Source organism: Hibiscus syriacus, unplaced genomic scaffold (genome assembly GCF_006381635.1).
Source record: "Hibiscus syriacus cultivar Baekdansim isolate YM2019G1 unplaced genomic scaffold, ASM638163v2 tig00110318_pilon, whole genome shotgun sequence".
NCBI lineage: Eukaryota > Viridiplantae > Streptophyta > Magnoliopsida > Malvales > Malvaceae > Hibiscus > Hibiscus syriacus.
The window spans coordinates 1,466,261-1,479,890 of NW_024062677.1; the positions used below are offsets into that span (position 1 = coordinate 1,466,261).

General features: G+C 34.5%; 1 protein-coding gene across 1 annotated transcript; it reads right to left on the reverse strand.

The window, feature by feature from the left end:
• Positions 1 to 9,790: 9,790 nt before the first annotated feature.
• Positions 9,791 to 12,846, reverse strand: LOC120117084 (ADP,ATP carrier protein 1, chloroplastic-like). The gene is made up of 5 exons (XM_039137424.1): positions 11,894 to 12,846; positions 11,210 to 11,464; positions 10,792 to 10,935; positions 10,359 to 10,706; positions 9,791 to 10,256 (listed from the first exon to the last, which is right to left on the reverse strand). The coding sequence occupies exons 1-5, from the start codon at positions 12,647 to 12,649 to the stop codon at positions 9,897 to 9,899; spliced, it is 1,863 nt and encodes a 620-aa protein (XP_038993355.1). The 5' UTR covers positions 12,650 to 12,846; the 3' UTR covers positions 9,791 to 9,896.
• Positions 12,847 to 13,630: the final 784 nt, after the last annotated feature.

The window sequence follows — 13,630 nt, forward strand, 5'->3', positions numbered from 1 at the left end:
CATTTATAAACATAAAACGAACCTATACATCTTCTTAACATGTATTAAAAAATTTGGTAATATTTAATGTGTCATGGTTATATTTAAAATATTTCTATTTTTAAAATTTTGATCATTTAATCATCCTATTATATAGATCAGTACGACTGTTTTTAAAACCTAGATAAATATTGAAAAAAAAAGTACCAAGTCCATTCCATTTTTTTAATTCAGATTCGATTGACTGTTTATATAATTAATCTTTTAATTAACATTTTGAAGTAAAACAAAATGTTAAAAATATGGTTTTATGAAATGCATGAATTAATCCCAGTCTTTCCACGTGTAATGCTTTTTGAAACAAAACTTGCTAAGCTTTTGCATGCAAGCCTACCTACATTTCCCAAATGTACATCCACGGTTAAAGGTGGGCACGCACCATGAAAATTCAATTTTTCTTTGATTAATTATTTATTTTAGAGAAAATAACCTCAGTGACAAAAAATGTCTTATAATATACGATTTTAACCAACTTTTTTTGGATTTGCCAAAATGACCAACTAAATCGCAATGCGATCGATAATTCGCAACGCGATCTCCGATATCGCAAATCAGTTTCCAGATTCGCAACGCGAACTTCGACTATCGCAATGCGAACTTGGACTATCGCAATGCGAACTTAGACTATCGCAATGCGAACTTGGACTATCGTAATGCGAACTTGGACTATCGTAATGCGAATATGTAAATCGCAATGCGATAGTCGAAGTTCGCAATGCGATAGTCGAAGTTCGCAATACGATAGTCGAAGTTCGCATTGCGATAGTCAAAGTTCGCGTTGCGATTTATTCCAAATTCGACTATCGCAACGCGAACTTCGACTATCGCATTGCGATTTACATATTCGCATTGCGATAGTCCAAGTTCGCATTGCGATTTATTCCAAATTCGTTGCGATAGTCCAAAATCGCAATGACTGGTGGTATTGCATTTGTTTCTTAAGAATTTTCTCTAAAAAGATAGTATTCGCGAGACGAAGACAATTAAGCCAAGACCACGACCCGACCCGAGACGAGACGGACGGCGGCGGCGCGAGAATCCCCCTTGTTCTCTATCACTCAACAATGAAGTGGGAAAGCCAAGCCTTAAATACCATTCTTAATAGTGTTTCCAATACTATGTGGGATTGAGCATTATCAACACTTGTTTCCAATACAATGTGATTATTCAGAAACAATTAACAATCATGCACCTTAAAACAACTGAATCAGCAACCAATTACATTAGTATTATACGACTAAATATGTCATAATTAAAAGTCAATCTACAATCAATCGCGATTATTGCAATTTTAAGCAAAACATTCAAAAATAATATCACTATTTAAGGCTCAATCCCACATAGTATTGGGAACAAGTGTTGGTAATGTCAATCCCACATAGTATTGGAAACACTATTGGGAATGGTATTTAAGGCTTGGCTTTTCCACTTCCTTGTTGAGTGATAGAGAACAAGGGGGACTCTCGCGCGCCGCCGCCGTCGTGGTCGTGGTCGTGGTCGTGGTCGTGGTAATACGTGTCTTCGACACGTCCGCGCGAATACTATCTTTTTAGAGAAAATTCTTAAGAACAAATGCAATATCGTCGTTGCGATTTTGGACTATCGTAACGAATTTGGAATAAATCGCAACGAACTTGGACTATCGCAACGAACTTGGAATAAATCGCAACGAATTTGGAATAAATCGCAACGCGAACTTCGACTATCGCAACGAACTTGGACTATCGCAATGCGATAGTCGAAGTTCGCGTTGCGAATCTGGAAACTGATTTGCGATATCGGAGATCGCGTTGCGAATTATCGATCGCATTACGATTTAGTTGGTCATTTTGACAAATCCAAAAAAGTTGGTTAAAATCGTATATTATAAGGCATTTTTGGTCACTGAGGTTATTTTCTCTTTATTTATTGATGATATACACTCTAAAATTTTATTTTTATATATCCCATTTAAAAGAATTATGTTGTTAATATATATATATATATATATATATATATATATATATATATATATATATATATATATATATATATATATATATATATATATATCCTTAAATTATTTCTAGAACTGCTACTAATAAATAATGCTTCACACAAATCTGTAATGCCTTAAAAGATAGCTATTTGGAACCCGTGCAAGAAACTATGCATTCCATTTATGAACAAAGACATGCGTGGACGATGGAACAAGCCATATTTTTGTGAGTGCCCAAAGAACACAGCCACCTTTTCATCAAGATGATCGCAAATGAAGATTCTTTTTAATGTCAAAGTAGATGAGCAAGGCATGGAATGCATGCCATAAATTGAACTCCACCATTAATTTTATAGGGTAAAATTTATAAATAGATATTAACTGTTTTTAAATTTATCTTTTAGACACCAGGCTTTCAAAATCACATAATATATGCTAAATTTTAGATTTTATTTCAAAATAAGTACAACACCATTATTCTCCATTAAAGGGTGATGTATCATGCTAAATTAATAGAAAATATCTCATTTGACTCTTCAATTGTAATTAAAATTTCATTTAACTAATAATTTTAATTAAAATAATTCTATTAGGTTCGTTGAATTGAAATAAAATAGATATAAATAAGTTAATATAAATTTTATTTCATATTATAATATTGAATTTATACCATATAAATTATTGGATATGTTATTATTTAAAGTTTGTTTCGATTATTTTTATTTTAAGTTTAGATGTATTTTCTTATTTATGTGATACTATATTTTTTTGGATATATTATTTATAAATTATGTTAAGCAAAATTAGTGCTTGAATCACATTGCTTAATAAAAATATTTCATTATTTGATAATAATTTTTGGATCTCGAAAATAATATTTTTTTTATTTTAAAAATACAACTATTAATAAATAATTAGTTATAAAATAATTTGATGAATGAAAAAAATCATAAATTTATAATTTTTTTTAAATTTAAAAATATTTTCATATTTAAAAATTAAAAATTTTCTATTTTTTTTGAAATTATTGCTTAAAAAATATTGGAAAATATTAAAAATTAGTTATAATTGAAGGGCCAAATAAGATATTTTCTATTAATTTAACATGTACAACACCTCTTAAGAATATTTAACGATTGATACAAGCTTTTAATAAAATTCAAAGTTTAATTTGTAACTTTTAAAAACCCAATAACAGAGACGGAGGCCCTTGGGACCCTGACCCCTGCTTCAATTTTGTTTTTTTTACCCTAGTACTATAATTATAGGAGCCGACAAAAGACTTATAAATAGAGTAAAATTTTAAAATCTTTTATAAAAAACTTGAGTTAATCACCCTGCCATCGACTAAAGCTCCTCCAATATTGCTTTAATCTGATTCTCCATTGTTCGACACACTCACTTTTAAAGATACATAATTAAATAATTATATTTATTATCTTTTTAAATTAGAATTATTTGATCTTATATTTAATTTTAGTATTCTTTAGTTAATCTATAATTGTTAAGGTTAATGGTGATTAACTGATTACTAAATTTGATTTTTTTTGTTCGTGAATTAATTTTATAAACGCAGCTTGCCATGGAAATATCCCAATTATTGATTAAGGTTAATGATTAACTGATTACTAAATTTGATTTTTTTTGTTCGTGAATTAATTTTATATAAACGCAGCTTGCCATGGAAAATATCCAACAATTATTGAGTTTTTTAAAAGAAAAAGTGGGGAAACGTCAAAAAATATAAGTACAACAATTGAAACTTTAACTGGTACTTTCACCTTCGGAAGATAGACCTTTAAAGATAGTTAGAAATCAGAAACCAAGTAACAACTCTAATTACTTGGGGTGAGATCCTGGTAAGTGCAAGCAAATATGAGAATATCCTTCTGAACAAGAAAGAAATGCAATTCGAAGAGCTTATATTGCTGAGGGTCCATAGCAACGAGTACTCTCTGAATTCAAAAAATCTGGACATGTTTCTCACCCTCATCGATTTCAAGCTTCTTGGTAAAAATTTTCATTCATGGTTAGAATATTCTCCTGAAAATGATGTTACCTTATTTTATTTGCTTTCTTTTAATAAACCAAACAATCATCCTTTACACAAGACTTTCACTATGAATGGGTTTCGAAATTGAAGAAAGTAAATGGAAAAAGTTGTTATTTTAAGATGCATGTAGGTTCAGAACCTAATTCACATCATAAAATTATTGAGCAATAATTGGAGGATTTTCTTAACCAATCTAGACACCTACTACAAGTGTTGCATAAGCAAACATCATTACAAATTGCTAATAATAGACATAGACTTGAAACCTCTATAGATGCATTGCGTTGGCTAGCTTTACAAGGGCTACCAATGAGAGGTCATGATGAGAGTGAATCTTTATCTAATCGAGGAAATTTTCTTGAACTCGTGAAATAATTAGCCTCTTATAATAAAGATGTTGAAAAATTGTATGAGAAAATGCTCCAAAAAATGCTTCTTACACTTTGCCTGAGATACAAAAGGAGGTTTTACATAGTCTGGCAGAGAAAATTAATAGAGCAATTCGTGAAGAAATTGGTGAAGGAAAATTTTGTGTTATTATTGATGAAGTAGAAGATGTATCAAGAAAACAACAAATGGCTATTATTTTACGATATGTTGATAATTTTGATCTAGTAAAGAAATGTTTTTTAGCATTATTCATGTTTCTAATACTTCAACAATGACTTTAAAAGATGAGATATTTTCTATTCTTTCTCATTGCTTTGACATAAAGAATATTCGAGCCAAGGTTATGAAGGTGCAAGTAACTGCGAGGAAAGTGGAATGGATTAAAAACATTAGTTAGTAATGAGTGTCCTTTTACTTACTACGTGTATTATTTTTTCCCATCATTTATAGTTGGCACTAGTAGCTGCAGCGAAAGAGGTTATACATGTTTATCAATTTTTTCCAAGTTATCCTTTATTATCAATATTGTTCTTGCCTTATATAAGCGCATTGATGAACTAAAAAATGCTTATTCTGATGAGATAAATCATTTGATTGAAGAGGAACAACTTGAAACTAGAACTGGTTTGAATCAAACAAGTAATTTGCAAATGACAGCTGATACTCGATGAGGTTCTTACTTGAGATCAATTTCAAGCTTGATAAAATGTTTAGTGTCACTTGTGTTGTTTTATATAAACTTATTGATGAAGGAAGAACATCTATTGAAACGTGGAGAAGCGACGACAGCTTTAGAGACTTTGACTTCCTTTGATTTTGTCTTCATTTTACATCTTATGAAGAAAATATTAGAAATCACTTATTCACTTTCTCAATCATTACAATAAAAATCTTAGGATATTTTGAATTCACTACATCTTGTTGAGAGTTCAAAGATATTTTTGCAGAAATTTAGAGATGGTGGATGAAATAATCTTTTTTTATCAAGGTTACCTCATTTTGTAAAAGTCGCAACATATATATCCCATATATGAGTTCTATTTATAGAGAAAGAGGAGGTTGCGCTCGTCGCCAACAAGATCATTTTACAGTTAAACATCATTATCGAGTAGAAATTTTTTATGCTACAGTTGATGTTCAACTACAAGAGTTAAATAGTAGATTTAATGAGAAGTCAATAGAGTTATTAGCTCTTGGTTGTGCTTTGGAGCCAAGAGACGGTGACAAAATTTTCAAGGTTGAAGACATTTGTAATCTTGTGAATAAATTTTATCCGGAGGATTTCACAAAAGTTGAAAAGAATGATTTACGAACAGAATTGCGTCATTACGAGGTGGAGTTATCTTGGAATTCAGGTATAAGAAAATTGTTGACAATCTCTTACCTAAGTCAGTGGTTGGTAGATACTAGGAAAGTGAACACTTATCCATATATATTTCGAACAGTAAAACTTCTATTGGCTCTCATAGTTTTTACAGCAAGTGTTGAAAGAACTTTTTCTACAATGAATATCATCAAGACAACACTTTGCAACAAAATGGAGGATGAATTTTTGGAGAGTTGCATGCTTATCAACATTGAAAGAGATATTGCAAGGAGCTTTAGTACAACATCGCTCGTGGATGCATTTCGAGATTTGAAGGAACGACGCGTTTTATTGTGATTATGTGATAATTATGTCTTTTGCACTTTTTTAAATCATTTTTTTATTATTTACTTTAATTTAATTTTTAATTTGTTATTTCATATAAATATAGAATTATGCATATTTGATGTTATCATTTATATTTTTTGAAATAAACAAATAATAAAAGTAAAATTATATATATAATTTAAAGCTGTTAAAAAGATTAGTAATCATATTTACATGCATATTTACATGAAGATAAGAATACAGAACCGACTTATACAGGATTCTAAGTACAAAAAGACACCGAGTCTAGTTATATACAAGTCATTCAATACCCCGCATTCAACAAAATAATAATATTATTTTCTTTCTTATTAAAATATGGACATCAATTATTTTATTCTTTTTATACTACATCATAAAAAATAAAAAAGAATTATAAAATAAAAGTTAATATCATTATTTTAATAAAGATAAATTAACTAATTTTTTTAATTTTTTTGATGATACGATAAAACAGATAAATTAATTGACATTATTTTAAAAGCATCATTCCTGTCATGTTACATTTAGATTAATTTAATAAAAAAAATAATTAGAGAGACAATAATAAAAATTTAAGTCTAAAATGATTAATAAAACATTTAAGTCCGAAAAATTCAAACCATTTCTATGAATATATATAATATCTTAAAGACGAGTATAGCACTATGGATTTTTTTTGATAGGAATTGAAGGCCTCATTAAAAACCTCCCTCTTGATTATAGAGACTTAAAGAGAAGCTTCTTAATCAGCGGAAGGAGGAAAAGAGTGCCTTAGGATTTCATTGAACATAAGAACACCAAAATACATCCAAATATCGACCCCGTACATAAAACAAAACACCATAAAACAACCAAAAAACACCCCCATAGCAGCAACAGTAGCTCAACCTAATATCAACCACAACAGCCTCTAAAGGACTGGCCCAACTAAAAGTCTAACTCTTGACTCTGAGAGCACCAGAAAACAGAACACCTAAAAAAGAGAGAAAAAATGACAGCTGACTCAAACCATAGTATCCAAAATAAACACAGACAACCAGAGCTTCCATCCACACGAAGAGGGCAGAAAACCAAACTATAGACTCTGGCTCCAAAGCTGGAAAAATGGAATCATAATCTGGCTCCCAGAACATACAAATCTCCCATACATTGAACCTTCTACTGCTGCTTGATTTGGCTATATCAGGCCATTAATTGGGGACCCGAAACTTTCTCTGCTAACCCCGATATATCTCTGCCATCCATCCTGTCAACCACCGCCCCAACCTGTTGGGCATCCCCATCCTGATGGGCCTCCACACCCTTGGAACTACTAATAGCACGCCTCTTAATAATGTTAATCACGTTTTTCATCACCTTTGCCTTTAACCGACCATCCAAGTTGGATGAATCAAAAAAATCCAATATTCTCTCTCTATCACGTGCAGACATACAACTTTCGCTGCTTTCAAAAACTGACTCTCTAGCCCCTTGATCCAGCACATTCTCGTGCTCCACCACATCCTCGAATTCCGATGGAATAATCCCACCCAACAGCATAATTCCTTAAGCCCATAATAAAATCCTCCCCTATGTTCCTTTCCACTACTTCCCCACCCGACGAGAAGCAGCCACTAACTTTTTCCCCCATACAACATAATAGACTTTCTTCATCCACATAACAACGCTCAGAAATCTTCTCCACCGAAGAGTCCTCGTTTCTGCCAGCTCCCTCAAGACATACCTCCACCACGGTAGAATTAACTGGCGAGACACCGACGAGCTCCCCCACCAAAGATAACGGGAGGCAACTGCCTCATCCATCAAGAACGAGTCTACCCAGACTGAGTCGGGACTGAAACAAGGCTCAAACTCAGAAATACAAACTGTAAATAACAAGTCCCCGGCTTTCAAAACAACGGATTCTTCCATACGTGTTTGACGGTTTGTAATAATTTGAAACAAAACCCTTTCAAAAGAACCTGGATTCACAGATCCTTCGTCAATGGAGATAAGTTCTCCCCATTTGTCTGCAATGCTTCTGAAGGTGGAGGGATTCCACAAAAACGGTGGGATCCCTTTGCACGAAAGCCACGCCCGACGGCTGCTGCAATGAAAGTTTTCCGACCACACTTCTACTTTGTCAAAACATTTATTCAATGCCCCCATCTGATTATTCAGCGTGAAATCCATACTCTCATCATCTTCAAAAATGATTAGAACTGCTAACCCGCTTAGCCTCATGATTTTCGGGCCTAAAATGCCTTCCTTATGCATTATGGCAGCCAACTCATTCATCTTTAAAAATTTCTGCACCACCTACCAAGCTGCCTCTGCAAGTTAGCAGTTTGTCCTCGTCAACAAACCCACATGGGAGCCTCTAAATGCCCAACATCTTCCCTTTTACTCTTGATCTCGGCTGGTTTTAAACCCGAAAACTTCTTTCTCCAAAAAGCTTCCCGGGGTTGAAATCTGGCCAAAAAAACTCTAACTTCATTGCGGCGAATCCTAGATCTGTCAACACAGTTGATAGCCTTCCTTGCGTCCTCCAATCTGGTGAAACGAACAAAGCCAAACCTACTTCCTCCTTGCTTCTTTTGTTAGGGATGAAAGAATCGACACCTCTCCATGTTTATCGAATACCAGCCAAAGCCCTTTATGATGAAGACGCTCTGGAATGTTGAAAATGATCACCGTAAAACAATTTTTCCCAACAGAACTAGTCACCTTACTTGCCATCATAAGACGACCCGAAGAAAATCTCAAGCTTGGATTTAACGCCAAATCCGATATAACTCAAGCACACGCGTTGACGATTGAACCAAATTCTCAACTCGGAAGGCAATTAAATTCAGATTGTAACAAAAATCTGAAGCAAAGCAGAATTTGAAAACTGATCGGAATCCTTCTTTCTTCAAAGATACAGAGAATGCTCGGTAGAGCCAACAAAGGCGGCAAAATTGAAGAATCAGTCAGCTTATGTTCATTGTGGAAGTATATCCTTGATGATGACTTCGAAGCGAGCAAAACAGGAAGTCCCTGTGTTCAACGGGAAATACTTTCCGATGATACGGATGATATAGTTACCGAATTTATCGCGTCACTGACGGCAGAAGAACTGGAGGAGAACGAGGTTGGAAAAATCCTGGGGACAGTCGAGCCAGTGGTCTTGGTCTTCGATTTCAGTGTCGTGGTTGAAAAAGAAAGGACGGGATTCTATACCCAATTCGGAAGCAAGCACCGCCACTGAGAAATCATCATTTGACGAACTCCACGAACCTTTTTAATTTCTTGTCTGACGGGGAGAATTTCGTCTGAACGCGAATTTTTTCTTCTAGATCTACTCCGATTTATTTCGATTTTGAAAAAACCAACGTCCGATCTATGCTTGGGGTGAAGAGAGGATTCAAAAGGTGTATTTTTCTTCCTTTTCCGATGCCGCCGAGCGACGGTCGGAGACTATTGACGGTGACTGTCGCGGCAGCGAAGTGGTGGCCGACCACTGGGTTTGAGAGGAAAGATGCCGGGGAGTGTGGATGTGGTTTACAAGGAATGGAAATTTGAAGTTTGAAATCGCCTGAAATTTGAAATTTGAAAACGCCTGGTTAGAGAGTAACTAAACAAACACTAGGCTCGACATCTGAGGAAATGTAGCTAAAAACATAGTCGAATGAAGCAAGCATTTTCGCTTTTAGATACATAAAAACTAAACTCGAGTAGCAGTAGTCATCTACCACTGCTGCTTATTCTTCCTGTTCCATAACAACCGGGAGAATTACTTTCTAGATATTGCTTTGAGTCGATGTTTCAGATGAACTTCCGGGTGAGTCACCTGCTGCTGGGTTTACCGATGAATCGCTTGTATGAGAGGCACTTCCGCTTTCAGACACAATTGGGATCTTGACGGCTGCTATTTCCATTTCTTTCTCAAGTTCTTCTTCCCTACGCAATGCTGTGAATTGTGTATCCAAAGACCTGGCTGCTGCTAGCCATGCAAAAACAATCACCATGAGTATCCCTCCTAGGTACGGGGTTGAATTTGCAAGTGATCCAAAGGTCAAGATCATGAACTGCTGAATCAGAGCACCCCCAGACTTCCCCAATGGATTGCAGACAACATCGATGGCAGCCTTTCCTTTAATCTAAACACAGTATCAAATAGGTTCCAAGTTAATGACCAGAAGCTACAGACACAGACACGCCAAACCATAAAAGGGTTAAAACTGCGAGTAACGATTCCAAACCTTGGTGTCCTCGTCCAATGGAATATAGGCCATCTCTTTGCAAGGATCAAATAAACTGTACTTTGCACTCTTACTGAAAATGTTTTGCAAGGCACCTACATATACTGCTGCAAGAAGAGGAGTCATGCCAAATTTTGCAAGAACAGGCGCAAATGGATCACCGAATAATATCAAGGAAAAGAAACCAATTCCAGTCAGAAGCAGGACAGTGGGTGTAATTGTTGCTGCAACTCCCCATCCGTATTTGTCAAATATAAATTGACTTAGTAGCATCATAGTGAATGTCGCTATTCCAGTGCCAGTAGAGAAATCACCCATGAAGGAGGAGTATTCATTCGGACTTGGAAACTGCAAAGTGAAGAGAGAATCATTTGTTAAGCCTGTTAAGATAAAAACGAAACACAAGAAGAAAACAAATAACATAAAATTTTACCTGAGCTTTGAGCTTCGACTTCCAGGTAACTTCAACAAGGTTGATGCTAATACCATATGCAACCACCAAAGTAGCAAGATCCCTGATGTACCTTGAAGATACTAAGAATTTCAAGCTTTCCATTGTTCCCATTTTAGGCTTTTCCTGAAGAGCAATTGTCAAGAAAAAGAAACTAGGCACCATGCACGTTTTGACTCCAGAATTTCACTCGGAATGCATAAACAATCTAAGCATGAAGAACTCTCTTATTTGTAGCATCATACAGTTGCAGGTACAAATGAATTGTTTTTTTTTTACTGGTATTTTCTTAGTAACTAGAGATTTTACCAAAAATTATATACACGAAAGAAATAAATATTCAGATTCAAATAAGCACATCCTAAAGAACCTATGATAATTAAAAACAAATATGGATTACCTTCTTCTTCTTGCTACGTGTGGGAAGGGGAACAAAATTATTCACCCACCAGTATAGGAAACATATGGTTACCCCCATCAGCACCACAATGCTCATCATTCCCTTTAAGGAGATGGCCCAGCCATCAACTCCAGGACCCAGATTTTGCCTCAAATTAGAGAAGTACTTGACAGTTCGACCAGAGAAAATGAGGGCAACATTCGCTCCAAGTCCAAACAGAGGATAGAATCTCTTTGCTTCATCTACAGTAGTTATCTATGCAAAGGTAATTGCAATAATCAGATTAAGACATGCATCTGATGCAAAAAAGATAGAGAAATTAACTATCGAAAAGCTTAGAAACACAAGTAATAGATTGCAACTAAACATGTGAAGCAAACGCCAAAGTCACAATTGCTTGAATTCTGCATAAATGAACAAATAAAAGGTGCAGATTCAGTTAAGACATTGAAAGTTTGAACTTTTAGGAGTAACATCCAATCAGAAGATCACCAAGTTTCTAATCCATACTCTTATAAGGGAAATCAAATAAGAATATTCCTCAGTATAGCTGATTTTCCAATATTTCAATTAAAAATGCTAATTTCTGACACCAGAATCGAAGTATACAAAACCGACATGCTCGTACAATCATGTATATGAATCACTTCCAAAATTCAATCCCATAGAGATAGTATAACTCACCTGATTAGCTAACCCCCAAAATAGAACAGAAATTACCACGCTACCCCAAAGTTCAGCCATGACATAGAACAAACAGAAACTCCAAATCCTGAAAATTGCAAGAGGACCAAGGAATCTTGGTCCAAGAACTGCAAGAAGCTTGTCAGCAAGAGCTTGAGGGTGGATGTAGTTGCTGAGAGGATACAACAGGAACCCAAATGCACCAAAAAAGATTATGAAAGGAACAATAACGGTGTAGAAAAGAGCCTTCGTTGACAAAACATTAGCCAACTTGGTGTATAACAACATGAACCCAACTGCCATAGGCAAATTAACCCATGTCTTCAAAAATGGTATAATCTCAGCACTGCTTCCTTTAGCTGTCACAACCAAGACATCCTTTGTGTCTCTAAGTATCGTGTAATTGAAGAGGATACAAAAGAACATTAACCCAAGTGGGATAATCTTCTTAAGAGTCACAAGCTCAATACCCAAAAACTTTGGCTTCTCAGATTCCCCAATCAAAGGCTGGCCATCATCAGCTGCAGCTGTAGCCTCAGCCTTGCAAATGAAGTTCTTCCCTTTCGGGGATAAACCATTTGGATTTGCTACAACCCTTGGTACTCTTTTATAAGATAGAGATATCCCATTAAGACCTAAGGGCTTTGAAGCAAAAAGCCTCTGCTTTAAGCCTTGTGATGGGTTCAAAAGACTTCTGGCTCTGATTGGATTAGGTGGTAATGAAAGAAGCCCTCTGGTTTTTAAAACAGCTTCCATGTCTCTCCTGATGTTTCCTTCGAAAAAAATTAAGGAACCAAATCTCCCACAAAAGCTTTGAATTTTTTTAGAACATAAGCAGGAAGATTGAGAGATAAGGTGGCTAGCTGGAGACCGGAGAATATTGTTTTCTCGAAGAAAATGGGTACTGCGAATTGTAATCGTTTTAAATTAAATGAACAAAAAATCAAAACCCTAAGAAAAAAAACAATCATTTTTAATCCAAGAATTTTAAGCCTATAAAGAAAGTTTTTTTTTCTTTCATCTTCTTTTGGTTCTTCAAAGGGTCATTTAGAAGAGGATAAAGGAGTGGCAGAAGGATTAAATAAGAAGACAATTTTGCAAATTATAAAAGAACACATAACCGGTGACTGACTCACTGATTCATGAAGAGTATGAGACTGAGAAATCTGTTTGGCTAAAATTAGAAAAAGAAGTAGAGTCACGGGGCAGGGAGGAGGGAAAGTTGCCAAGCGGATATCTTCCCCAAAGTATGCAAAAATGATCACGTGTGCAATTACCATCATACCTAACCCTAACTTTTTTAGGGTCAAAATTATACAGAACTTTTTGTTGAATATATAATATATAATTTTATATATGGTGTTAATTTGATTTTATTAATTAACATCATAAATATCACTATAAACTTATTTTATAATTATATATTATAAATATAAATAAATTATATTAATTTTAAATAGTACATATTATGCAGGTATGTATGCTATCGGTTGTTGATATCATACTTTTAGTGGGACAAACGAAATTTTTTATACAACTTACATAATTATTTATGAAAATAATAAAAGGATAAAGAACAAATGTAATTTTTTATATTAGAAGAGATAAATTTCTAAAATTTTGAAGAAAATAAAAACATATTATTAATAAAATAAAAAATTAAAAATAAGGTCCGTTTTATATATCCTTCTAAGGGACAGTTTTAACAAGGCACGGCTTCGTTGTCTCTCTGGGTCT

Excerpts from the sequence above, each read along its gene's own strand:
- LOC120117084 (XM_039137424.1), bottom strand. The coding sequence starts at position 12,649 with ATGGAAGCTGTTTTAAAAACCAGAGGGCTTCTTTCATTACCACCTAAT. Across the intron at positions 10,707-10,791 it reads AGTCGAAGCTCAAAGCTCAG|TTTCCAAGTCCGAATGAATA; the intron begins GTAAAATTTTAT and ends TTCACTTTGCAG. Across the intron at positions 10,257-10,358 it reads CATTGGACGAGGACACCAAG|ATTAAAGGAAAGGCTGCCAT; the intron begins GTTTGGAATCGT and ends TACTGTGTTTAG.